The sequence below is a fragment of the Saccoglossus kowalevskii genome, chromosome 8 (genome assembly GCF_978046115.1).
Source record: "Saccoglossus kowalevskii chromosome 8, keSacKowa6.1, whole genome shotgun sequence".
Taxonomy (NCBI): Eukaryota; Metazoa; Hemichordata; class Enteropneusta; family Harrimaniidae; genus Saccoglossus; species Saccoglossus kowalevskii.
This window is the reverse complement of record NC_140648.1, coordinates 16,464,484-16,491,320: the sequence shown is the minus strand read 5'-3', so window position 1 is coordinate 16,491,320 and position 26,837 is coordinate 16,464,484. Positions and strand designations below refer to the sequence as shown.

General features: G+C 37.8%; 2 protein-coding genes and 1 non-coding gene across 3 annotated transcripts in view; 1 reads left to right on the top strand and 2 right to left on the bottom strand.

Annotated features, from left to right (window-relative positions):
* Positions 1–2,558: 2,558 nt before the first annotated feature.
* On the bottom strand, positions 2,559–3,365 carry LOC144356685 (uncharacterized). The gene has a single exon (XM_085502728.1). It carries the CDS (start codon positions 3,363–3,365, stop codon positions 2,559–2,561), a length of 807 nt encoding a protein of 268 aa, XP_085358854.1.
* Positions 3,366–3,522: 157 nt separating this feature from the next.
* On the bottom strand, positions 3,523–5,483 carry LOC146739364 (uncharacterized). Its single transcript, XM_085502727.1, has 2 exons — positions 3,618–5,483; positions 3,523–3,582 (listed from the first exon to the last, which is right to left on the bottom strand). Exons 1-2 carry the CDS (start codon positions 5,481–5,483, stop codon positions 3,523–3,525), a joined length of 1,926 nt encoding a protein of 641 aa, XP_085358853.1.
* A 5,720-nt stretch (positions 5,484–11,203) lies between these two features.
* Positions 11,204–26,837, top strand: part of LOC100369945 (uncharacterized) — a 130,016-nt gene continuing 114,382 nt past the window's right edge. The window contains exon 1 of the transcript XR_014930088.1: positions 11,204–11,316. This is a non-coding gene — a transcript (uncharacterized LOC100369945). The remainder of the gene's footprint in view (positions 11,317–26,837) is intronic.

The following is a 26,837-nucleotide window of genomic DNA, read 5'->3' as shown; positions in this document are numbered from 1 at the left end:
AAATTTAAAATTTAGTGAGTATATCTCCAACATCATATCTGATAAAATTAAATCCAGTGAATATTCTTGGGGCAACACCAACGTCACTGCCAGTGACGTAAAATGTAAATTTAAAACTTAGTGAGTATATCTCCAACATCATATCTGATAAAATTGAATTATGTGAATATTCTTGGGGCGACCCCAACGTCACTGCTGGTGGAAACAGCACAAACTCAACTTTGAAGTAATCCTGGGTAACCAAATTTATATATGTTACACATGTAGGAGTAATCTTGTTACACTGTTCAGGGGAGTCACAAAAAACATTCCTAAGTACCATTTTCTGGGAATTTTCAGCCTTTGTTTTCACTGTGATGGTTAGCATGCAGTGAAAATGCCTGGATATGGGTGTGCGACCCTGAGAATTTCACTTTAACAGCATGTACTGGTATGTAAGTACATGAAGGTTTATGTCTGTTGTTCATGATGAATCTAATGTCTTACTTAATATTATTATACATCTGTTACCGTAACGCCATCAGTTACAGTGTGCCGTAATTTTGTATTTTACGGTATTTTACGTGGTATTTTCATACTACCATATTTGGAAATGCGAATTCCAAATATGGAACGATTACGCGCGTAAGCGTCCTCTGATAATAAAAACAAACATGGCTGCCACCAGGGTTTGACCGGACTCCATACAAAGAAGTTCACTGATTCTGTTATAAACTTTTTGGATTTCGGCATTTCCATGATGTATCCTTGAAGGGAAAAGATGTATAATAATAAGGTTATTACGAAGATACCTCAAAGTATGCACTCAGACAGTACGCTGTCGCATCGACCTCCACTGCGCGTCGGCCGATACTGCCGCTGTACTGTCTGAGTGCATACTTTGAGGTATCTTCGTAATAACCTTATAATAATTTACATTGACTATTAAAATTAATATCAGTTAGTATAAAATGAGGTCATGCAGTCACAATTGACTGTAAAAGTGCATTGATTACAACTCAATAAAATATCTTTATTTTTTTTTACACCGTGAGAATGAAACCAATGAAGAGATGAATGGTTATTGTAATTCTGCATAGGTAATCGCTATGCCCTGCAAAGTTTATTGTTATGAAGTAAAAAAAAAACAACAACATCCGTGTGTTAAAAGTTGTTCTAAACCTGTTCTGCATCATGTATAACTCGTTTCCAGATTACAAGAAGTATGGTCACATGCGACAAATGTGAATGCATGTTTTGTGCAAGATATGTTTGAGCTTGTTCTGATTTACTGAAGGTCACACTGAAATTATGAAGCACAACATTGGAATGCATCCATGTTTGTAGTGTGGATTAAACTCATTGATTATATTACTTTAGAACCCTGTACTATATAAACATGTCACAGTTCTATAAAAGTCATTGTGGAGAAATCACCAAAAAAAAAAAAAAAAAAATCACAAACCAGTATTTCGCACAACAATTTAAATCATATTTTACCAAAAATTACAAAAATATTCATCAAAATTAGAGAATTAAAGATATCATCATGAAATGAACAAATCTGAGAGAGGTCCACATGTAGTACCTATATATGTAATATCAAAGCAATTGGACTTGCGGTTTTCAACAAGAAGTCGAAAATATCACTTTTTACCAAAAATTACAAAAATATTCACCAAAATTAGAGAATTGAAGATATCATTACAAAATAAACAAATCTGAGAGAGGTCCACATGTAGTACCTATATATGTAATATCAAAGCAATTGGACTTGCGGTTTTCAACAAGAAGTCGAAAATATCACTTTTTACCAAAAATGATAAAAATATTCACCAAAATTAGAGAATTAAAGATATCATTACAAAATGAACAAATCTGAGAGAGGTCCACATGTAGTACCTACATATGTAATATATTATCAAAGCAATTGGACTTGCGGTTTTCAGCTAGTAGTCAAAAATATCACTTTTTACCAAAAATTACAAAAATATTCACCAAAATTAGAGAATTAAAGATATATTCCGAGGTCCAAGTGCATTAGTACTCGTACTGGTGTCAACCACTTCCCAAATAACTCGTACACAGTTGCGTTAGGGTAACCAGTTTATTCAAGAAAGCGGTGAAAACTATAACAGGATAAAGAAATCACATTTCAAATGACGTCATCGCTGACTGAACGAACGAGCGTGAACGACTTACGGAAAAATTTATGGAAATTGCGAAAAATACACTTATCAAATTACGACACTCGGAGCTAAGGTGGCCTGATCAACTCATGAGTCAATAAATTCAGAAAAATAACTTACTTCGCTGAGTCTAGTGTTCTTTTAGAAGGACTTTATGTAGCGATCTTCAGTCATACAAAACGCAGTTGGCGTACGCGTATGAGACTCTAGCCCATAATAGTTATAGCGAACTCTGACCTACGCTGAACGTAACGCCCGCGCCTAAAGAGGGCGGTATACTGTTAAAAGTGAAAGGGCGTCCAGCACACTCCCCGTCTAAAAATGAGCGATAGAGGTAATTTTTACTAAACGCTAGAACACTAACACTAAACTTAATTATAATCAAAACAACTAATGTTCAGAATTGTTCTCTTTGATACTTTGGATCAAAACGAGTTCGGCAATTGGTCTCTGGTAGATTCTTCTTACGTTGTCTCTACAAACCATGATGTCAGCTCTTCTGATCTTGTTGTCATCACTGTAGTATGTCTTCACGACACGTGCAAGAGGCCAGTCGTTGCGAGAGCATTCTTTATCTCTCAACAGGACGACGTCACCTTCATTGATGTTTGCAGTAGTCTTGTTCCACTTGCGTCTTGGTTGACGGCTTTGTAGGAACTCCTTCCTCCAACGCACCCAGAACTGGTCGGCAAGATACTGTACGCGACGCCACCTTTTCCTGCTGTACATGTCTTGCTGAATGAATGTACCCGGAGGAGGGTGTACTTGTTGCGTCTTCATTGTGAGAAGCATACTGGGACTGAGTGCCAGCGGGTCATTGGCATCTGAAGATATGGTGGTTATGGGTCGAGCGTTGACTATGGCACAAACTTCAGCCATTAGTGTGGAGAGTAAATCATGCGTGAACTGCGGTTTGCCAAGTTGGACGTACATAGAGTTAAGGACTTGTCTGACGGTACCAATCTGTCTCTCCCATATGCCCCCAAAATGTGAGGCATGAGGTGGATTGAACACCCATTCACATTGGCGTTCTGTTAGAAACCTTTGCACTTGATGCTGGTCAAGTTCTTCGAGTGCTGCTTTTAGTTCGTTCTTCGCTCCTATGAAGTTGGTGCCCTGGTCACATCTCAGTTTCTTAACAGGGCCACGAATGGCTATGAAGCGACGCAGTGCATTGATGAAGGCGGAGGTATCCATTGAGTTGATGATCTCAATGTGTATGGCTATTGTATATAGACATACAAAGATCATGGCCCATCGCTTGGCTTCTGATGAACCACCTCTCGTTCTCCTGTTCACTACACTCCAGGGACCGAAGACATCCATCCCCACATTTGTGAATGGTGGGGTGTTTTCAGCTCTGTCTGCAGGAAGGTCTGCCATCACTTGGATTAGACGTTTCGCTCTCAGCTTTCTGCAGGTTGTACATTGATATAGGATGGTTCTTACTAAGTCATGTAGGCTAAGAATCCAGAAACCTTTTGCTCTGATAGCTGCATGTGTGAGTTGACGACCTTGATGTTCAGTCTCTTGGTGAATGTGTTCAGCGATAAGTCGAGAGATGTGGCTGTTTTTTGGCAGTAGTATTGGATGGCGGCCGCAGAGATCAAGATCGGTTTGACGAAGTCTGCCTCCAACACGAATGAGTCCATCCTTGTCCAGGAATGGGTTGAGTCGATACAGTGGGCTCTCTCGTTTTATGTTATTGTTACCATCATCAGCTGTGTCTGCAATCATCAATACCTTGAGTTCATCTGGGAACGCCTCTTCTTGTACTGTGCGGAGGATAATGATCTCTGCACATGCAGCGGTGACAATCTTCGATGGAAGTTCACTATTGTCACTCTGGTGTTTCCGTAGCTTGATTATAAGGGTCGCTACTGCTCTCTTAAGAGCAGTCCATGTTGAGAAGCGGTGGAATCTCTCAGACCCTAGACAATTAACGTTAGGCTTGTGCTGTTTGGCAGATGTGGCTAGGATGCGTGGTTGTTTTCGAACTTCTGGGTCTTCTTCTGTTATTGCATACTGGATGCTTTCCGTTGTGGGTCCAGATGTTGGGTCAGATTCCCATAGGAAGGAAGGGCCTGTAAGCCATACAGTAGACATCAGTTGTTGGGCTGAAACAGATCTCGTTGCGAGATCGGCTGGATTCTGTTCGGTAGACACATGTCGCCATTGGTTTGGTGAAGATACATTATGTATCTTCTGTACTCGATTTGCTACATATACGTGGAAGCGCTTCGATCGATTGCTCAAGTAGCCAAGGACGATTGTACTGTCAGTGTGATAAACTGTGCGGTCTATAGTACTTCCAATTTCTATAGCTACCTTTTGTGCCAATTGTGTTGCTAAAACAGCTGCACAAAGTTCTAAGCGAGGAATTGACACAGCATGTGAGGGATTGACTTTAGCTTTGCCAAGCAGAAATGCTACATGAACTTTACCATCTTGGTTCACTAGTCGTAAATAAGCGACAGCTGCTATGGCTGCATTGCTTGCATCGGAAAATACATGACATTCACTTTGAATTATGGAACCTAAATCAGGTGTAATGTAACAGCGTTGTAGATGTACTTTCTCTGCATATGTAAGTCTGTTACACCAGTGGGTCCAGCGAGGAAGGTATTCAGCTGGAAGCGGATCGTCCCATCCAACGCTGGCCATCTCACGTCCCTTTGGCATTTCTGACATGAGTCCCTTGAGAATGCACTTCCCTTCTATTGTAACTGGAGCTAGTATTCCTATTGGGTCATAGATGGAGTTTATGGTCGCTAATACTCCCCGCCGTGAGAATGGCTTGTCCTTCAAGTCCACTTTGAATGTGAAAGTGTCCGCTTGAAGGGACCATTGTATCCCAAGTGATTGCTGTGAGGGTAGAGTGTCTTGACTAAAATCTAGACATTGCAGGTCCTTGGCGCGTACTTCACTTGGGAGGGCGATCATTACATCCTTGTCATTGGAGACTATTTTGTGGAAATTAATGTTCTTGGTGGCTAACATGTCTCTTGTTCTTTTGATGAGGCTTATTGCTGTTGCTGCATCAGGTTGAGATGTTAAACCGTCATCTACATAGAAATCTTTGTGTATGAAGTCTTTCACGTCTTCACCATAGGTGGATTGGTTTTCTGTGGCAATCATTCTTAGGCCTAGTGTGGCTATGGCAGGGGAGGAAATGTTCCCAAAGAGGTGAACATTCATACGGTATTGTATCACAGGTCTCATGGGGTCATTGTCCTCGAACCAGAAGAAGCGAAGATAATCACGGTGTTCCTTGTTGACATGAAAGCTGTGAAACATCTGTTCCACGTCGCCCATTGTACCTACTGGCTTGCGTCAAAATCGCAGTATGACACCAAGTAGGCTATTCATCTGATCAGGTCCCTGAAGTAGTGCATCATTCAGTGAGACACCTTTAAATCTAGCACTTGAGTCGAATACTACTCGTATCTGAGATTTTCTAGGGTGGTAAACACCAAAGTGTGGCAAGTACCAAGAATTGTTGTCATCCAATTCTGACTTTGGAACTGGACTAGCATGTTTACGTTCGATGACTTTGCCCATGAACTGCAGGTACTGTTGCATCATTTCTGGTTTGCGTTTGAGCTGGTTCTGGAGATTGCTAAAGCGATTGAGTGCCGACTGTCGGTTGTTTGGTAGTTCGCTCGGATGTTGTTTGAAAGGTAGAGGGAATTCAAGGTTTCCCTGAGGGTTTGTGTGAGCACCCTTTTGCATAATGTGAAGGAACTGTTTGTCTTCAACAGAGAGGGCAACTTTCTCGTCATCTGCTGTCTCTTCAAATACGTCTATGTTGGCACGTTTAGGGGTGACTGGGTCTCTAATATACAAGTGGTGATCACAATTGAGTGTTGTATCTGTTCTGTTTGTCATTTGTGTGTCCAGGTAGTTCACTGTTGCTGTTGTACGGTGTACTGAAGCTCTGATAGCGCCCCTTACAGTTTCCATACACAGTTCACCAGATATCGTCCACCCTAGGTCGGTGCGTTGAGCCCATGGTGAGTTGGTCGGTCCATTTCTGGTCTCTCTGACTTTCAGTGGTTCTGGACAGTTCCTGCCAATAAGGAGATGTATACCAATGTGTTCTCTCAATTTAGGAATTTTGTCGGCTATAGGTTTTAGATGATCAAATTTATTACATATTTCTGGTGAAGGTATTTCATCTTTGTCACTGGGTATGTAATCGTTCTCTAGTAGGACTGGAAGTGTGAACTTCTTCTTGCCATCGATGGATTCAATTATGATGTGGTCACCGCGTCTTCCAGTTCTGCGTTCGCCCTTGGCACTGCATGTTGACAGTTCGTACTCAAGTGTTGGACCCTGTATCTCCAATGCATTAAACAGATGGGTGTCCCCCATACATGCATTGGACTGATCATCAAGTACTGCGTACGATTCTATGAAATGTGTTGGGTTGGATTGTTTGTAGACCTTTGCTAAAACTATTTTGCCACACGAACGTCCAGCTGTGCACTTAATGAGTTTTGTGCAATTTGATGTTACTGCTTGAGCTCTGTCAGTTTTCTTTGGTTCGGTTTCTGCACCATGTTTAGTTGTGTCACCAGGCTTGTGTAGACAGGTTATGTGTTTGGTGCTCTGACAGATACCACACTTGATGCTTGAGTTGCAGTCTCTCGCGAGGTGTTTCTGTGTGCACCTAAAACACAAGCCTTTGATCTTGCATAGATCGATCCTTTCATTTATCGGTTGCTTAGCGAATGCCTTACAGTCGGATAAATCATGTCCGGTTACATCATGGTATACGCACTGTTTAACACCTTCAGATGACTTTGTAGCGTGTACACGTGCAGTTGTTTTTGTCTGGATTGGTCTAGTCTTCTCTGGTGCGAAGTTGCTAGGTTTTGGAATGTCAGGATCGTTCTGTGATCTTGCAACATTTTTCATGTAGGAGGCGAAGAAACTGAATGGTGGGAATGTTCCATGGCTTAGTTTGTATGTTGATACTTTATCTCTCCACTTGTTGACGATGAATGACGGTAATTTCTCAATTATGGGATTCAATACATGCGGAGAATTCAGTGTGTTTAGATGTGGGAGTTCTTCCATATGAGCTTCAGTATCTACGCATAGATCTGCCAGGTCACGTAGTCTTTGAGAGTCGCCAGCTCCAAATCGTGGAAAGGAGGTTAACTTTTTTATAATAACTGCCGTGATTACTGCTGGGTTGCCGAATCTCTCTTCTAATTCCTTCCAGGCTTCTATGTAGGCAGTGCTGGCATCTCGAACATATCTTAGACGGAATCTGTCTACTAATGTTTTCGGCTCTCCCTTTGTATATCTGGCTAGGAATAACAATTTCTCTGATGTGGGTACACAAGCTGTTTGCACCATGCATTCAAATGACCGGCGCCAGGGTAAAAACATGATTGGGTCCCCTTCGTATACCTCTGGCTCCTGTACAGGTAAACGTTGACGGGCTAGAAGACGAATGTAGTGGTTAGGATCTGGTTGAGTTAGATCGTTAACCTCGGTTGACGGGTTGGTTTGACGGTCTAGGGCTGTCACTTCCATTTTAATTTGCTCAGAATGTGGCTTGATGTGAGTTAGATTGTGTGGAACACCCAAGGTGGGTTCTTGTTCTGAATAATGTGGAGCCTGTGAACCTGCATTGTGTTCAGTATGGTCACGAAAACGTTGTGCATGATCGTTTGCCGACTGTAGTGGTGAAGTGTACATTTGTCGACAGTTGTCTTCTTCTACAGCCCTTTGAAAGGCCTCAGCGGTCGCTAGTGTGATGGCTGCTTTCTTTTCGGCTTCTAAGATTTTCATGTGTGCTATATACTCCGCTTCTCTGGCCCTATAGGTGGCTTCTTCTCTAGCCTTTGTTTTCTCATATTCAGCTGCCTTTGCAGCTGCGGCTGCTTCAGCATTGGCTCTGGCATGTGCAGTGCTGAGTCTGGATGACGTTCTGGACGTGATGGAACCCGAAATAGATAGTGTATGACCACGTGATGGCTTGATAGGAGGAGTGCGATCAAGTCGTCTGATTGATATCTCATTGATTTCAGAATCAATGATATGCATATTTCTAAGGTATATCGATTCCATGTATGCCATGTGGTCTTTTGTTTCATCTGAGCTATCAAGTTCATACAGGGTGGTCAAACGTTTCCAGGTGTCTTGGTATTGTTGGGTAAGGTGTTCAATTTCTGCTAATGGTGTGTCTGATGATTCTGTTGACACATGCAAGTTTGTTAGAATTCGTTTCAACCTTGTCCACACTGCTGCCATGCTTTTCTCTGCATCAGTAGTAGCATTGATCATAGCCTTCATTGTCATTTTTGTTTGACGTTGAGGGCGCACTTTGTCCTGTGAATTTTCCTCATACTTTTCATCCTCAGATTTCCGTTCAATATCATGTTGTTTATCATCTGTAGGCAAGTTATCTTCCATGGACGCCATGATGAATCTCCGTTAAGCATTAACAACATTAACACTGGGACTAACCTTGCTTGAAGTAGACTAGCTGTACTCCAGTGGTCTTCATATATTCAGACGAATTTTCACTATTCCGAGGTCCAAGTGCATTAGTACTCGTACTGGTGTCAACCACTTCCCAAATAACTCGTACACAGTTGCGTTAGGGTAACCAGTTTATTCAAGAAAGCGGTGAAAACTATAACAGGATAAAGAAATCACATTTCAAATGACGTCATCGCTGACTGAACGAACGAGCGTGAACGACTTACGGAAAAATTTATGGAAATTGCGAAAAATACACTTATCAAATTACGACACTCGGAGCTAAGGTGGCCTGATCAACTCATGAGTCAATAAATTCAGAAAAATAACTTACTTCGCTGAGTCTAGTGTTCTTTTAGAAGGACTTTATGTAGCGATCTTCAGTCATACAAAACGCAGTTGGCGTACGCGTATGAGACTCTAGCCCATAATAGTTATAGCGAACTCTGACCTACGCTGAACGTAACGCCCGCGCCTAAAGAGGGCGGTATACTGTTAAAAGTGAAAGGGCGTCCAGCACAAGATATCATTACAAAATGAACAAATCTGAGAGAGGTCCACATGTTTAAAGTGCCTGTGTAAATAAGGCAAATTTCTTGTGCAGTTTTCTCGTCTTTGACTATATTGTCGCTTATGTACTTGTTCGTCGAGGAAGAATGGACCATAATGAACACATAGTATCAATTTTTGTTGCATGGGGTTGAGTTAGATGCGAAATATGTCCGTTTTGGTGTAGCTGGTCACCGTGATCATCACCAACACCAGCGCACGTTTGTACACTATTGCTGCACAAAATAGAATTTGACGTCGGAATTATCTCGTTATTTAGCAGGTCACTAGGCACGTCACTACACTGTTTTATTTCATCGATCGTCTGAGTAAAACTTTCAAAATTAAAATAAAAGAGAACATATTTTGACATTCTAAACAGACTATTAATAGTGATCACTATAAAATAATTAAAACATAGTTGAACTCTGGTGACCTTGCCCTTTGTTATATAATATAATTCCCTTTATCATAGTTTGTTTTAATATAAATATGCATTGTCATAATTAATTTTGAATACAAACAAGTTTTGGGGTTGAACCAACAGTGGGGAATCAGTCTACCGAATGTCCTTAAAAGATGTAAATATCTTACAAAAACATGCCTTATTTGTTTAATTATTTTAAGGAACATAATTTCCAGCTTTATTCAAAGTAATTCAGATATTTTAGAATAAAAACAAATGTCTTATTGCAAAAAAAAAGTGCTGCATTTAGATGTGAATAGATTATTAAAACATGCAAGATAACAGAAAAATTTAGCTGGCTTTAGTCCAAGTATTTTGTACAGGTGTCTGTCAAAAATTAATGATTCACTGAGACAAATATGAACTGCCTCATTGTGTGACTACTGTATTATATGAAAAGTAAAAAAAAAACACCTTTTATGAATAGCTATCATGCTGCAAGCTCTGCTTTGTATGCAAATTAACTTAAATAGTTAGTGTCCAGTGGAGGGAGAAGTCAACAGTACTGTTGCTTCCTGAGAATCTACATCTTCAAACACTGCAATCTTTGAAGTGCGTTTTTAAACTAGTATTATAAAAACTCTATCATTCTGTTCTAATAGCTGAAACATATTCCTGTGAGTTTTCATTTGTCGAATGAACTGTTTGTCAAATACAGAATACATATATTTTAGAATAATTTTCTTTTTAAAATGTGGATGAAATGTTTTGCTTTTAATGTATTTTTTATGTATTGTTTTTGATTTGATAACTTTGAACTAAACAGATTTTCTATTAGCTTCAGATCTTGATTAAAGTTAGGCACCCAGTTCATAGGAAGGCTTATATTGATTTTCTGACATCTTGTTTTCTGTAAAGATTTTATTGGTAGGTTTGCAAATGTGTATCAGACTGTGCAATCTCTCCATGAGTTGGTTTTGAAACCCAGTATGGGATTCTGAGATACATTACCAAGGATATTATTACAAGATAAATCATTTGCTTCATTGAACACATACAACAATGCATATTTCCACTGAGATCAGTGACCTTTGATGTGTATCACCAGTGATCAGTCAAGTAGAAACAGTCAAAATATTTTATCAGATTTTCTCAATTTTTGAATGATATTTTCATACAGGACATCTGTTGTTCAAACTCAGGGAAGACTTTATACTGATGAATAAGGTGACCAAGTTTGATAAAGTTTGGAATAGAATTAGTAAAGTTATTATGCACACAATAACAATTATTAACGACGACAACAACAACGACGACAACGCCGGACAAAATTTTTCCCTTAATATACCTTTCCCTTCCATCTTTGATGGTACGGGCAAGGTAAAAAACGACTAATCACAGTTACTAAATAAATGACAGCCGCGTGGAAATAAATTGACATTTTGTTGAAATAGGTGAACGCGTCGGGTCACGGCGAGGGCAAGTGCGTTAAAAGCGGCGTTTAATTGGATAACAAAAATAATCGAGATCGACACACATACAGATAAATTCAGAGTGGGTTTGAGTTAGCTTGATCCATGGCGTGATTGTCATAATTATAACATCGTATTAAAACTTTATTTGGTGGAAACACATTGACCAAGCCCGGATTCTTATTTCATAAATTATTACGCAGATCAAGCTGCAAGCATGGAGGTAAAAAAGAACAGAGGTGTGAATTCGACATTCAACACCAATCACCAAACAATTCAGAAACTTTTAGCCTTCGAAAATGAAAACAGTTAGCAGTGTGTGAGGGCTGTGTAATTTCCTGTTTGTCCGACGCTTCGTTTTCGGGTCACTGTCAAAATTATTGCTACCTTTTACTTAACAGGGACTAAATAGTCTCTATAAAACGATAATAGGGATTGCAAAAAAAGTCAACTTATTTGAAACACTTGCCGGACGTCTCTCTCTCTTACTTCTGAAATCCGCCTCGGTGATCATGGACTGGTCCGGAATCTATTTCTTTCAAAAGTCCGAAAAGTGTTGCGCCAGGTTTACGTTGTCGGCGTTTCTCTTTAAACCTAGTTTTTTTTTTTTCATGGACGAGGACAGTTTTTCCAAAAAAAAAAAAGAATCTGAGGTTAAGTGGCTTTTGTCCACTGATGTTGCACCTTCGGATCGATTAGAAACGTGTGAATACATACACTATGACTATACGTTTCACTGCAACTACCCACAACACAACATCTAAAAACTCTCTCTCAAAAAAAATAAAATAGACCGAAAAATGTATATCGTTTAAAAGTATACTGAATGACCAGTGTTATTTCGGCTCAGCGGTGTGACTTCCTCTTACATTTTGTCATTTGGTGGCACCCTTTCGGCGAGAGTCGGAAATCCGGAAACAGTCGACCGTTTCTGGATAGGTGGGCGTGGCTACAACACGAGAAATATTCCAAATTTACTTGGATACGAGTAATCATTTTCAGCAAAAAAATCAATAACTGCCCATTTCAGAGGGACACAGATTAAAAATGAGAAACGTGAGGGTGGGCATTGCACAGGCACTTTAAATTTCTCTGATTTACCATTTCAGGCATATTTAGTAGGTTTTAAATTCACATATACAGAATATTTACAGATTACTGTGAAATGACTATTTTTCACTGTGATTAAATTTTGCTGATTTACCATTTCAGGCATATTTAGTGGGTTTCGAATTCACGGTTTTATCATTTAGATAATGTGTTCTATCCTAAATTCTACATATTCACTGAGTTTTAATTTAGCGCATTTTCCAGTCAGCGAAATAAGCAAAATTAAAACCCAGTGAATAATTAATCCTTTTACAGTAGATCAATGAGAGGGGGTATATTTTTATATATACATGTTTATACAAGTACATGTTTATGTGTGAACTAAAATGTAAAAAAGTTTGTAGACAAAATACAGCATTTCCATGTACAAGCATTATCTGAATTTTACAAATATAGTTACCAACATGCAATGTTGCTATAATATGTTGAAACCAAACTCCATAATGGATGAACACAACTCACTTAAATTGTCACATGGTGGCCATGATGATCACACTGAATCATTGTTCAACCATTTAGGTAAATAATTTGTTTACCTCCGTGGTTCCGCTAGCTAAGACTTTACAATAAACTCACCAGTATGTTTCTTTGATGTAGTTATTATAACCCAAGTTGGCTGGCATGTTTAAACATTTAATCCATAAATACACTGGACAGATATTCATTCAGGCAGTCAGTGATACATACCGTGAGTAGCTTCCCTAGCTTTCTGTTTAATATTAAGTTAGGGGGGGGGGGGGGTGAACCCACCATTCTTGAAGATTTATTTACTATGAGATTGTAACCATAGCAACATTTATATGGGCTACTGTTTAATATATAACACATTATAACATGCATTTCATCTTAGATTGCAATTTCTATGAAGTAGAGAGAAAACATGTCTTGAAGTATTTTAAAATAAAAATTAATGACTTGTCCAGAATGGAAAGCTTTGTGAAAATAATGGGAAAATAATATGGCTTTGTCATATTATTTAAAAAATACAATTTTCTAAAAGTTAAATATGTAACTGTGGTCTGGGAGAACCTTGCCGCTGTTTAATCAATTTTTCAGAGATTTTCTAATTTGTATTTCTTTCTTTTGTTGAATTTCAGTGTATTTTAACTTTAGTGTTTTAGTGTGTCTTATTTTATTTGTCTTTTGTAATCATTTTTTACCTTACTAAACCCACAGATGGCTAAGTTGCGTAATAAAGTTATTATTATTATTATAACATATTTCAAGTATGTGCAACATAACCCTATGCCTGTATTATTTACTTTCTCTATATAATTGCACTCTGATCACTAAATATAGCTTTATTTAGATCTTGTGACAAATATGTGAAGTATTTGGTGATCTGCATGAAATGTCTAAATAAATATTTAAATTTTAAATGCTTTAGTATTCCATTTTACATAGATTGTACAAGATTTGCTTCTGTTCAAAATTACTATGTGTTTTAGTTATTTGTAATGAGGGAAATGCAGGTCAATTGTTTTATGAAAACAAATTACAACCCCTAGCTGAATCGCAGTCACCTTGTTTTCAATATTTTTAAATAGGACAAGACAAACTTGTTTGTCTGGCCTTGGGGGGTACCAGTAATAGGAGAGGTGAGAGGACACTATTGTTCTTCCCTGTTTCATGCTGTAAGTATGGCTGTCAATGTATTTACTTGGTAAACATTCCAATAGTGTGATTACGTGAATAATCAGCATTCAGGTCAGCTCAGAGATAAATCGATACCAAAATCCCACGACATGACCAAATCACAGAACCTTGTGAAATATTTGTAGTGTTCATGTTTCCATGACCCTACCAGTGTTCTAGCATCATATTTCACACACACAACATATTTAAAAGTCAATTTGTCACCAATAGACAGGAAACTATTGCATAAGAATCATGTTTTTTTTTTTTCAACATTACACATCAGCAAACATGTAATTGACTGAGCTTATCTGAAAGTGTCTCTTACAAAGCCCCACTTGGACCTTTCAAATACTTCAGGAGAAAACATGTTTTTCTTTGTTTTCATTTTTAAACTGAACCAATTTTACTACAGGAATGAAGCAGTCTATGATGGGAAGTATTCGTTTCCAGTGGCAGGCATAGTCAATGACTTATAATGTAATATGAACCGTTCCATGCATGTATACTGCCACCTCTTTTCACATGCGCATAGCAAGTTGCGGTCAAGATTTTTTTTCCAGTCCCAAAAATCACGAGTCCTACCTGTTTTGTTCAGTAAATAAGCAGAAGTGATAGTGGTTGAAACAAAAATAGACAATGGTGATAAGGTTTGAAACAAAAGGATTGAAAATTATTATTTGTGTAACAAAGGTAATGTCTGACTGTAGAGACAACTTTCTTGGCCATAATGATCCTCCTATCATTATATTTACTTATGCAATCAAATAGATCCTGTATAATCATCTCTGAAGCCAAAGTGTAAAGTAATTCTTAAATAAGGCTGAAAATTGAAGATGTTGATATGACTACTTTATATCAGGTGAGTTATATATGTGAATTTGACTGTGAGGGCAGTCTCACTACTGTATAATGTACATAGTCTGGTCCCCTGCCCCAATTTCAATGCTGGGGGGGGGGGGGGGGCGGTTAAGCGCCCTCAGCGTTGAAATTGGGGCAGGGGACCAGACTATAATGTACACACTCTTGAATACGACTGTGAGGGAGTCTCACTATGCACTCTTGAATATGACTGTGAGGGAGTCTCACTATGCACTCTTGAATATGACTGTGAGGGAGTCTCACTATGCAATCTTGAATATGACTGTGAGGGAGTCTCACTATGCACTCTTGAATATGACTGTGAGGGAGTCTCACTATGCAATCTTGAATATGACTGTGAGGGAGTCTCACTATGCAATCTTGAATATGACTGTGAGGGAGTCTCACTATGCAATCTTGAATATGACTGTGAGGGAGTCTCACTATGCACTCTTGAATATGACTGTGAGGGAGTCTCACTATGCAATCTTGAATATGACTGTGAGGGAGTCTCACTATGCACTCTTGAATATGACTGTGAGGGCAGTCTCACTATGCACTCTTGAATTTGACTGTGAGGGCAGTCTCAGTATGCACTCAAATATAATGCCACATAGAAATCAAATGGAGTCTGTTTACTGAAGATTACTTAAATATCTTTTGGAATTAATTTTGCTGGAAGACCAATTAAGCACAAATAAAGATTGTAGAATTGAATGACAGTATCTTACAGACAACACAGTGAAGTTCTGTTTTCATCAGAAATAATTTCTACAAAACAAATTTCCACTGGGAATAAGTATTTCTACAGTACATCCATTGCGGAAAGACATTGATCTTATGGAAAAAGTACAAAGACATGCAACTAAATTAATTTATGACCTGCGGAACTGTAGTTATGAACAAAGATTACGTGTGTTAAAACTGACAACTTTAGAAGAACGTCTTTCTCGTGGGGATTTAATTGAAACATTCAAAATATTGAACAGTTTTGAAAAAATAGATTACAGCGCTTTCTTTACCCATCAGACAGTTCCATATAAGTTGCGTGGTCATTCATTCATTCATTCTAAATTGGAATTAAGAAAGAACATTTTTAGTCAAATAGTGATATCCTCATGGAATGAATTATCAGAGGCTGTTGTTACGGCAAAAACTGTGAATGAATTCAAAAACAAATTGGACACTTATAGGAGGATAGCCGTCCAGGGATCATCATAGGTCATTGACCGCCTGATCCTGCAGCTGCAGATAAAATCTGCAGCCATCCAGTATAATCCAGTATAATAGCCAAACATATTTTATTTTATTTTACAGATTTACAGAAAAAATTTGTTGACATGGGCAACTATGATGACTGTAAGATAGTCTTGTGAGATTTATGATCAAATGGGAGTCTATAATTCACCCCGCCTGTCTTCTCTTTCTAGCTTATAAGTTTTTGAAATGTTAGCTAAAGGGATTGGTTAAGTTAAAATTGTTTTTATAAAATTATGTGTTTTAATTGATTGAATAGTGAACATTTTTCTTTCCTATTGTATACTCTGAATTCTGTATATGACATTTATGAGTTATTCGAACGTGTAATTCATCAATTTTAATTTATTATGTGTCTGGAGTGTTATCAGGAGAATTTGACAAAAAAAAGACAAAACAAAATTACTATATTGTTTACCACAAGAGGGCACATTTGCTTTGTTATTGTGGACACTTCAATAAGTATTTTTGGAGGTATTTGTATTTATTAGTATTAGCTACATGTGTATTGTATTTCATCCAGCTTTCATAGAAATGTCCATATTTTTATAAATGTATTTAAACAAATATATTATTCTATTTTTGATGTGTATTTTATTATAACCAACTTCAAAGTATTTTTTTGTGTGAATTTCGTATTATCATCTATACAAGGTATTTCACCAAAAGCTGAGTGAATAAAATGCTGTATAACCCGTTCACAGACCAGACCCATAATTGAAAATATGGATAGGTGTCTTGACAGATTTAGATATCTGAAACTTGTCAGACAAGTAGATCATTTTATTCCAGTTCACTATCAACTACCGGGGGTAATTGTAATTTTAATACTACTGTTATGTAACACTCAGACATTTTGAAAATATGTAACCAGTATTATTAAATACTGTAACAAAACAATTTACATGCTGCCAATATGTGGACATGTTTAGCACACTTTCATATACAGTATTTACTCTATTAGAGCACAGGTAAACAAACAATTTCATTTATTTTTTTAATTTATTTATTGAGATGGGGCTGTTGAATATTACTGGCCGAATATGAGTGTTCACAACCATGCATGGGGTACACTTATATGTGGTCTTTTTGTTTGATCTTTGTGCATGTATTTATGCATTTCTCAGACATGCCTGGACCAATTACATTCACACCTACATCTTACATTTTGGGGTACATATGCACATCCATTGGTTTTATGATCAGATTCAAAATGGCTGAATGGTGACAAATTTTGTGCAAAAATTTATCAAAATCAAGCATCCCTGTTGAGTGTGTATGTTTTGTCCAAATGTACTACAAACACTAGCCAATGTGAGACCCTGATGCATGTTTGTTTGTCTTCAAAATTCAAAATGGCCGACTGGTGGTCATTTTGTTTTAATGATTGGTGTTCTGGAGCTGTATCTTTGACATGCCCTGACCAATCATATTCACACTTTATATATACATCATGTCGACATAAAATATCTGTTCATTGATCCAATTTAAGATGGCCAAATTGCAGTTGTATCAATGTTGAAAATTCATCAAAATCAAGCATTTCTACAATTTTTGATCTCGGTCAGACAGATTTTGTTCGAACTTGATATTTACATTGAACTTGATATATCTAGTATTGAATACATATTGTCATCTTGCATAGAATAGATTCATCTATGACTGTGAAACTTTGAAAATTCTACGAATAATCAACTAGTGAATCGGTCTGAATTGATTTGCGCATGCGTTCCCATGGTAGTGTAGGTCTCATGCCACTAATTAACCAATGGCTGCAATTTAAATGCCTTGCAAGAACCAATGAAATTTTTTAAATATTTCTTTCCTCAGGTGCTCCCTGTTTGAGGGCATAATCACCTAGGTCAAAGGTGAGACCAACATGTGGTCTTTTGTTTACTACTTAGCGGCTGCGTACCTGTGGGTTTATTATGTGTGTATTTGGATGTTTTAATCTTGGTGTTTTTCCAGTGATTTCTCTTGGTGCAATCCAAATACAGTAGGTGTGTTTTGTTTACCTGAAATTTGCAAGAGTTTGAGCTGGCCAACATGTTATTTTTTTCATATGGTTGATTACTGGCATGTTGATTTCCCATTTTTGAGCCATGTTTTCAACTTTCTTCATCATTTTCATATGGCAATCTCGTAATATGTTAACATTGTCGTCTATGGAAATTCAATTAGTGGTATGAGCCCTGTACTATTACTATGAGCTCTTCTATTTGGACTCTACATATTAACGACCCCTGTTATCAACGATTCTAAATTCATCTAATGCCTTGCAATTGCTGTATTTATGGGTCCTGCTCAGCAGATGTAGATTCGAATGAAAGAGTGGTATTTGATGTTGTACCTTGACGAGCTAGTTGCAGATGTATGTGTAAATATAATCAGATATATATACTCACTCTGTTCGTTTTTGGTAGTTGAAATGTTTCCCCGGTCTGACACTTAACAACACGCTTGTACTCAGCTGTACACCGTCTATGCCTGATGTAAACATTGTGGCGACGGAGGCGATGAACAAATACCCGAACTTCGGCTGGTAGTGATGTCTGCTGTACAAATGAAACCTAATAGGTAGAGCGCCACCAGAGTTGAGAGTGTGATCCACCCGTATACTAGTAATTCGACCTTTGAACACAATACCAATCCTGATAATAGCATTACGTCAGTGTCAACGCATTATATTGGTTGCATGCATTTGCGTGCTATTAATTATCATGAGGGGCGGCAAGGGGGGTAGCTGGTACAGTTTTACGGGAAATAAATAGGGCTTTTTACAATTTACAAGGAAAAAAAGACGCTTTTACAGTGAAAATTGAATGTTTACAGTTTACAGAGAAAATAAAGGTTATTTTACATTTTATGGAAGATTAAGAAAGAAAACCTAGAAAATTCTTGTACGTACCGAGAAAAAAGACACATTTTTACAGTGTACGAAACAAATATTTGATCGATTACGTTGTACGTCTAGCCTGTGATTACAGAATTTATTTTTTCAATTTACGTTGTACGAACAAAAAAATATTGCAATTACGTTGAACGAAAATAACCCTTGCCCCCCCTATCATGTAACAAGACCTTTCGTTATTTTTTGCTAATATATTATTCTTTTGTGAATTTGCGTTATCAAGTTGAACATAGGTCTTGTGTATAGCATGGTTATCAAAGTAGAATGTATTATATGAACCAATCAAAGTAGAATGTATTATATGAACCAACTTCAATTCCGGCTTCATAATCAAGAAAAAGTTTGAAACTATTGACACTGAGCGACTTGCACTCAAAAGATTCAGTTTTAATGTGGTCAGTGCACGAAAAGCCAGGCCCGTAGTTTGGGGGGTTCGGTCGAACCCCCTAAATTTTGTGAATAGATATATGATCGTAGATTAGAACATAATAAAACAAACAGTATTAATTGAAATAATTATCATCACTTGACTCAGTGAGGTAACTATCAGGCTCAGCTAAAATTGCATAGTAATGAGCATTTTGGTGGCAATGAGCTTTAAATGTCAATCGTGAAGTTACGCCGTCTCAACTCAACAGCAGCAAATCAAAAAAAAGTTGTTATTCGGTGATTCCGCGATGGTGTAATAAAGATCGCGTTCAAGCAGCTGATGTTAAATATTAAAACACCATTGAAACAATAATGTAATGGTAGTCACTCTCTGAAGGATGCGGTGGTCCTGAATAGGGTCGTTGTGCTACTGTTCGCTCAGTTAGTAAAGTGTGGGGATCGAACGGGATTGATACAACAACACGACACTGTACTTTCCTAGTTTGGTTCATTAGTTTTGTATTCTTCAAGTTAATGATGGCATATATACTGTTTTGTTCCAAGTGTACCCGCCAAATGTAGTCAACTCATTGTATTAGTACGTGTAGCCTGTGTTATTGGACAACAGTGTACAGCTAAGATTTATCATCACGAGTTGTATAGGTCGAAGAGCTGCTTATTGCAGCCAACAATTTACCCCACAGTGTTGCTTCAGTACTGAAACATATTTTTTTACACGTTTTTTTTGTCTTAAAACATTTTCTATATTTTTAGTGGGTTCATAAAAGGGAGATGTAGTCATTGAAGTCTATCGAGACCGCTGCTAAACTGTCACTATATGCATATTATTTTACCGCCCTCTAAAAACAGATTTACAGTGAACCAAAAAATGTACATACTGTAAGAAACTTGGTGGTATGCCATCGCTTGGTGCATTTAATTTGTTTGATGCAATCTTTGTGTCATTATGCTGTGGTTATTTCAAGCGTTGTATCTCATATTGGTTAAAATTACTTGAAGTATAAAATAGCTGGAACCCCAAAACATGTTATATCATGCTTAAACGATTAGACAAGACCGACAGACTTACTTGGGAAATCCGCATAAAAATCTCCTGTTCAAATCTGGTTTCGGCATTGTCTGGTTTGAAAAACAAGTTGGAGATACTGCAAATTTCTTAGAGATATTTACTCAAAGAATAAAAAAAATGTTGTCAGCAAGAATGGCATGCCTCAATTTCACAATCATCCAGGCTGTATACTTTCGGAAAAATCAAAGTAGTATTATAACCTGGGAGATTTATTGGCAAGCAATTATAGACTAAATATATACTGACGAGTTTTCGCTGTTTTGGCTATAAACATAATGTTGAATTAGGCAGACACACAACAATACAGTTAGATCAATAATTTTTTAGTTTTTTGCAGTGATACGTTTGAATTTAGCATGGTGGAAAATGACATTCACTTTGTTTTTATATGTCCATTTTATAATGATCTAAGGGCTGATCTTTTGCCAATAACCCTATGCAATTATGCAAAAACTGACAGTCTGGGCTTACTGCCACACAATATATTAACTAGCTCTGTATATTTTAAAAGTTTTCAAGGGACGAGATAAATATGAATCCAGCTTAACTTAGTACCATGTGTTTACATGGATGTTGTATTGTTTTTAAAACGTGCTATGCACTTTTCTACCCATTACATTTTGTGCGATGGGCTGAGGCCCTGTACAGAAATAAAATCACATAATACAAAATTGACTAATACTAAAATGAATAATTGTAGACAAATTTCGACATGAAATCGTGTCACTTTTATGTGCGCTAACATTTGCGAAGAGCGAAAAAACTCGTGAGTAGCATTCCACCTTAAAATGCTTAGACAATAATGCTAAGATACGTACAGTCTTGTCTTTCTTGTGTACAACATTTTGCCGTAGTGGATCTAGGGTGTGGGTGTGTTTGTCTGTCTGTGGGTTGGGAATGGCTCCTTTCTCTAAAATGGTAAAATAGTTCAAAGATGTTATGTGAAATAACTTACCAACGTAACACAAAGTAAACCAATTTAAAACCGAGAATATACAAATTCAAGTTCAATGACACTTTTTGAATATTCTAAAATTCACATAAAATATATTATTGTTGTTTTCGAACCCCCTATTCAAAGGTGCTGGCTACGGGCCTGAAAGCTGGCTGTGGCATCAACTGGATTGCCGAGACAAATATATAGCTGCATCAAAGTCATACTGTTTCTTCTACAAAAAGGTGATTTCTGGTGCCTACTTTTAACAACTGGAGATGCAAGCAATATTGAACAAGTGAATTTGGATGCCAATCTACAGCCGTACTACTGAAAATGCACGCTATATCAAAAGTATTTTTTTTTTATATTTTCTTGAAAAGTTCTTTCGGACACGTGTTCGTTATGAGAGCAAAATGTTAGCGAAATGCTTTTCACAATCCGTTATTAGATATTTGAGTAACAACAAATTTACAAGTACATTTAAAAATCCCATTGTTAAAATGCAAATGTCACCACCACAGGCATACCTTCGGATATCACAGGTGAACTTTAAATTGCTTACCGACAATTCACCAATTGAAATTACGCCAAAAAACAAAATGTTAGATTCCAGAAAATATTAGAAATTTACTTGGTCGTCATAGGCCACGGACTGGAATGCTATAATATTTTAGAAATGCCGAAAGGGGCGGTGGAATGGCTGATATCCTTGGAGGGAGGGATGGATGGATGCCGGATGGATTTATTGAGTTTGTAGTCGTACATCTCACAGAAGTGATTAAAGGACATTAACGTTGCATTCCTATTTTGTATAATTCGTAGAAAACCTTTCACTAAGCCCTGTAAGCATCTTGAGGGCTTTGGATTTTGTGCTGTTCTTGATAAATTTTTTTAACAGTTCCTGCATTCGAATTTACACTTTAAAGTAAAGGGAAGTGGTCATGAGGAATTAACATTTGATTTGGCGATTAGACACCTCGACCTGCAGTGCAGGCTACCTTCAGTTCTCTAATACTTTTCATGATGATGACATTACCGAAACCGTGGAAAGTGTTCTCACGCATATAATCATTGAAAGTTGAAATGTGTTTTGTTTCAATAAGTTACCTTTTATAGGATTTGTTCAATATGTTGTAGACTATGTCAGTGGGTAGTGGTCGTGTTTATAGGATATTTACCGCACATATGGCGCATACATACACATCCTGAACATTAATTAGTCTACGACGTGTTTTCGGCATCGGACTCGTGATTCAACCAGAGATCAAACTTTTAACAATAGTTACGTGAAGCAGGATGTAATGTCCCATTGGCTACTGGTTTTGGTCACATAACATAACACAGAAATATAACGAAAGTTATGTAAGTTACATAAACACACAAAAATGTGAAGACAGGTTTGTTGAAAGCGGGACCGGCATGATGCAGTGACCCGGTGATAGCGATGCAGCTACCATTCATTTCACAATTACCCTATATATATTACATAAACTAACACATAGTCAGATTCTGGGATTGAAATTGAATCACAGAGAACTCACGTGTAAGCAAGTCGGCGGGGGATTTTGTCATTTTTTGCGGAATTGTTATTTTGTTTCAAACAATACTAATCCCTGACTGATTTGGTGTGTTTTGGACGTGTAACATAATCATTTTGTGTGGGTTCGAGTATCACAATATAAAGACTGTCAGAAAATAATGTTACACGGGCAAACGATACATACACATTTTAACCACACACATAGGAATATTCAATAAAAATAAAAGGACGTAGCAGATATTTAAGGAAAAACACAAAAAAATCACCCTCAAACTGATTATGTCATGTTCAGAAATAACTTTAATAATCTCCATAAACGTTAATTCACAGTCAGCAAATGAAATTGAAAGGAAATGTAAATACGAAGATTATGCATAATGTTATTAATATGCGTACTAAATTACAGTCGTTGTAGTAATTTCAGTGTAGCCGACGATCGCTGGATGATGTTATTCCAATCAAAGCATGTTCAAGCTCTTCTCAGGTAGCGCTTAGCAACACATGGAACACCAGGTTTGATGAATGTAAAAATCATTTCGTCGCCGATTACTTCTCTCTTTTCCACTGCTTCGCCTTCGTTGACTCCCCTGATGGCCATCTTGTCACCTTCTACTTTAGCAATAGCTACTCTCGTCTTGCCGAATGGTCCAATTTCTTCAGTGAACGGTTCGTCTGGTTTGAATTTCTGTACGATAGTTTTCTTGGGTCCAGTGAAAGACATCAGATAGTAGTCGCCATCTCTGGTGCACTCCACTGTTATCGGTACATCAATCATTTGGCCCACTTTCTCTGCTGGAGCTCCGGCAGCAACAGCAAACTCCCTCATCTTCTCATTTTTCACGAAGATCCATTTCCCTGCAAAAGCCATGTTGCTGGATGAGATATAGGCGATGTGGATGAAACGACAGTCAATACAAGATGAGAAGTGAAGATATCTGACGTAGAACATGCCCTTATATATAAAATATTATGCAAATGTGGTCGGGTCAACCCATTCTTGCGGAGGGGGTCTCAGCCAATGTGTAAAACGAACCAGTTACACTAGAACTAATCAAGTATGCGTTACTTCAGACTTGATACATTAAAGACGTTTTTATACAGGTCGACTACGTGTTTGGTAAGTATGGTTTTGCCACTCTCCCGTTGGAAACTATCTCACCAGGTAATAAATATTTGCCGATAAATGAGGCGACCCTCACACAGACTGCGTCAACTCCAGTCCACCCATTTTATTCATCTGTCAATATCAATAATTCAATATCGATAATTACTGTACATATATATTTAAACCATTATTTAAACTCTTTAACGCCATACTTACATTCTATTAAAAAAACACTTGTTTAAAAACTAATCAGTTTGCGCATTGCATATTTCATTGCATATTCAAAAAGTGATTTGCTCACAAATGACAATAATCCGAGTAAGGCAAAATATAGCTATTATAAAAAAGAATACTTTGGTAAAATGGTCTCATTTTACGTTACAGTGAGTGTAAAGTAATATTATTATTATTTCCCTAATAAGCACTAAGCACTGTTTATACAATAGCCTGAGTACAACAATGTTAATACAAACTTATGTTCGAGCTCATTGACGCCAGCATTATCTACAACTGGCACATTAATTTAAAGCAGAATCAGTGCAAACCAAAATACAATCGTAGAAATGTTCGTAAATCAGCTGAGGAGAAATATTGTTCCGGCAAACCTGTCAGTGCAGACCTTGGTTCTCCCCTAGTGAACGATATAGGGGTTGTTAGTTTATGCGGGGCCTACGTGCTCGCTAATTGGGTCCGCACATAGTAACGATCCCCTGTGGGTGTGGCTAGAGGTGTGTCACAGCGCACTGCCGATACATTTTCTAGGTGCAGGTACAACGTAAACAAATTTGAGAATGTTACATGAGAAATCGTCAGTATGAAGCAGTAAAATGAGAAATGGGGAGACCAAAGCGACTAATTGAACAGGAACTCGCAGGGGCGGATACAGGATTTGTTTTGGGGGGAGTCCAAATTTTAAAATCGCCAGACTAAGTTAATGACTCGACCGTGACGTCTGTGTTGCATGCACTACGTACTACACTAATGTACTACGTGATTAGTGGGAGGGGACTTATAAACCAGAGTGTATGCATCACCAAATGATAATCTCGTATTGGTTTTGTTTTATTTCTTCACACTCACTGTCACTCCCATTGTTTACTACGCCGAGTAGTCGATTGACTCTGACTACTAATCTGTCGATTAACTGACCGCAGAGGAGTTTATATTGAACCAATTCACGATCTCGTGATTACTTCAAAAGTTTATTTATGTGTGTGTTTTTTTTTAAATTGATAATTAATGCTAGTTTGTCGTAGATTTGTTTGTTCACTGCAACTTATTCTTACGTGTTTGTATTGTTTGATACCGTTTGTGGTTGCATTTTTGGCAGGTAACCTCATAGTGCGTTACACACAACTATCAGGGGTAAAATCTCTCTCTCGGGGTTCTCCACACGTGTCAGGGGGGAAACTCGTCTCGTCTCTCTATCTCGTCCCCTTGAGGTACGGGATCGGGGAAGTCACTTTAACTTTACAGTCAAATAAGACACACACAACGAAATACGTTTCAGCTCTCGTCTTAGTCGATCTTTTGGAGCACTCTATAAGACACAGCGCCCTGGGGAAAAGTCCCCAAGACTATATCGCAAGGCTGACCCAAGACTCTCTTAGACTGCGTCAAGGCTCGCCCCAAGTCTCTCCAGGACTGCGTCTGTCGTGGAGTATTCGCCAAGACCAACTCAAACTCTCTTTATTCATTTTCAAAACTCTAACCAATTACAATGCAGTAAAAAGACTCTAGGGCGTAACCTTCAATCATAAAGCCAATCACACTAAGTACTGAATACGTCATATCTTTTGATTAATCGTTCACTACATTAATAACTACGGATGTCAGAATAGCGACGGTATCTTGTAATTAGTTCCAAACCACTGAGCCAAGTTCCGTCCAAAACTTCAAATAGGCCTACACGATGACAGACATAACACAGCAATTCGCTAATAATCAGTTAATTAAGTCGGTTAACAGATACGCGAAAACAAATTCATGACACATCCCTTCACCCAAACTGAGATATGCCTCTTGGCATAACACGTTCATAAATCAAAGATACCGTCAGCCACTCATCGTCATACGGGTTAAATACAATACTAATAAAAGGAATAAATCAAAAAGAGAAAAACACACTAATTAAGTACAATGATTATAAAGTCTAAATACAATGGTTATAAAGTCTCAAATATCAACGGTTATAAATCAAAAACAAGGGAAAGGCTAGCAATCGACTCACTTTTCTCAAACAGTTCGCTGAGGTAACCCTTCGCTGCACTGTCTCCGTTACTAAGGTTACAAACTCTATATCAAAAGGTCAAAAAAAACTAAGGCGTGGCGGTGTAACCAAGCGATCAGCCAATCGCTGCAGTCGACAGCATGATCACGTGATTACCAGGGATGCGTCTCTCGGTTAAAGCATTGCAAAGCGGTAACTAATAAACAATGAATGAAAAAGCTATTAATCAAACTCCTGTCACATACGCTTATAAACTTCAACTGAACTTACAAGTCGTTAATCTAAACAAAAGTCATACGGCGTGGAAACAGAATGCAAAGACAAATTCGCTTTCATAACACATTACTCCTCTGGCAATAAGACGGAAAAAGGCTAAAACGATAGAAACTACTAAGTCACATATAAACCTGTCAATCATGAACAAAAGCTTGCGTTATCAAACATTACGTATATAAGCGCACCAAACTCTCATCTCAAAAAGACATTAAAAAACGTTACAAAGGTGCTATCAACTCAAAAAAGCGTCAGAAGTATTCCGGAAACAACACATAAACAAAAGCAACTCTTAAAACGTCGATATCTCTGTACATCGACAAATCTCAAAACTCTGAAAAACTCATTGGGGCATTACTTTCCCCATCATAATCCGTACGCATGAACTCATTAAAACACTATAAACTTCATAAGACTCAAAACACT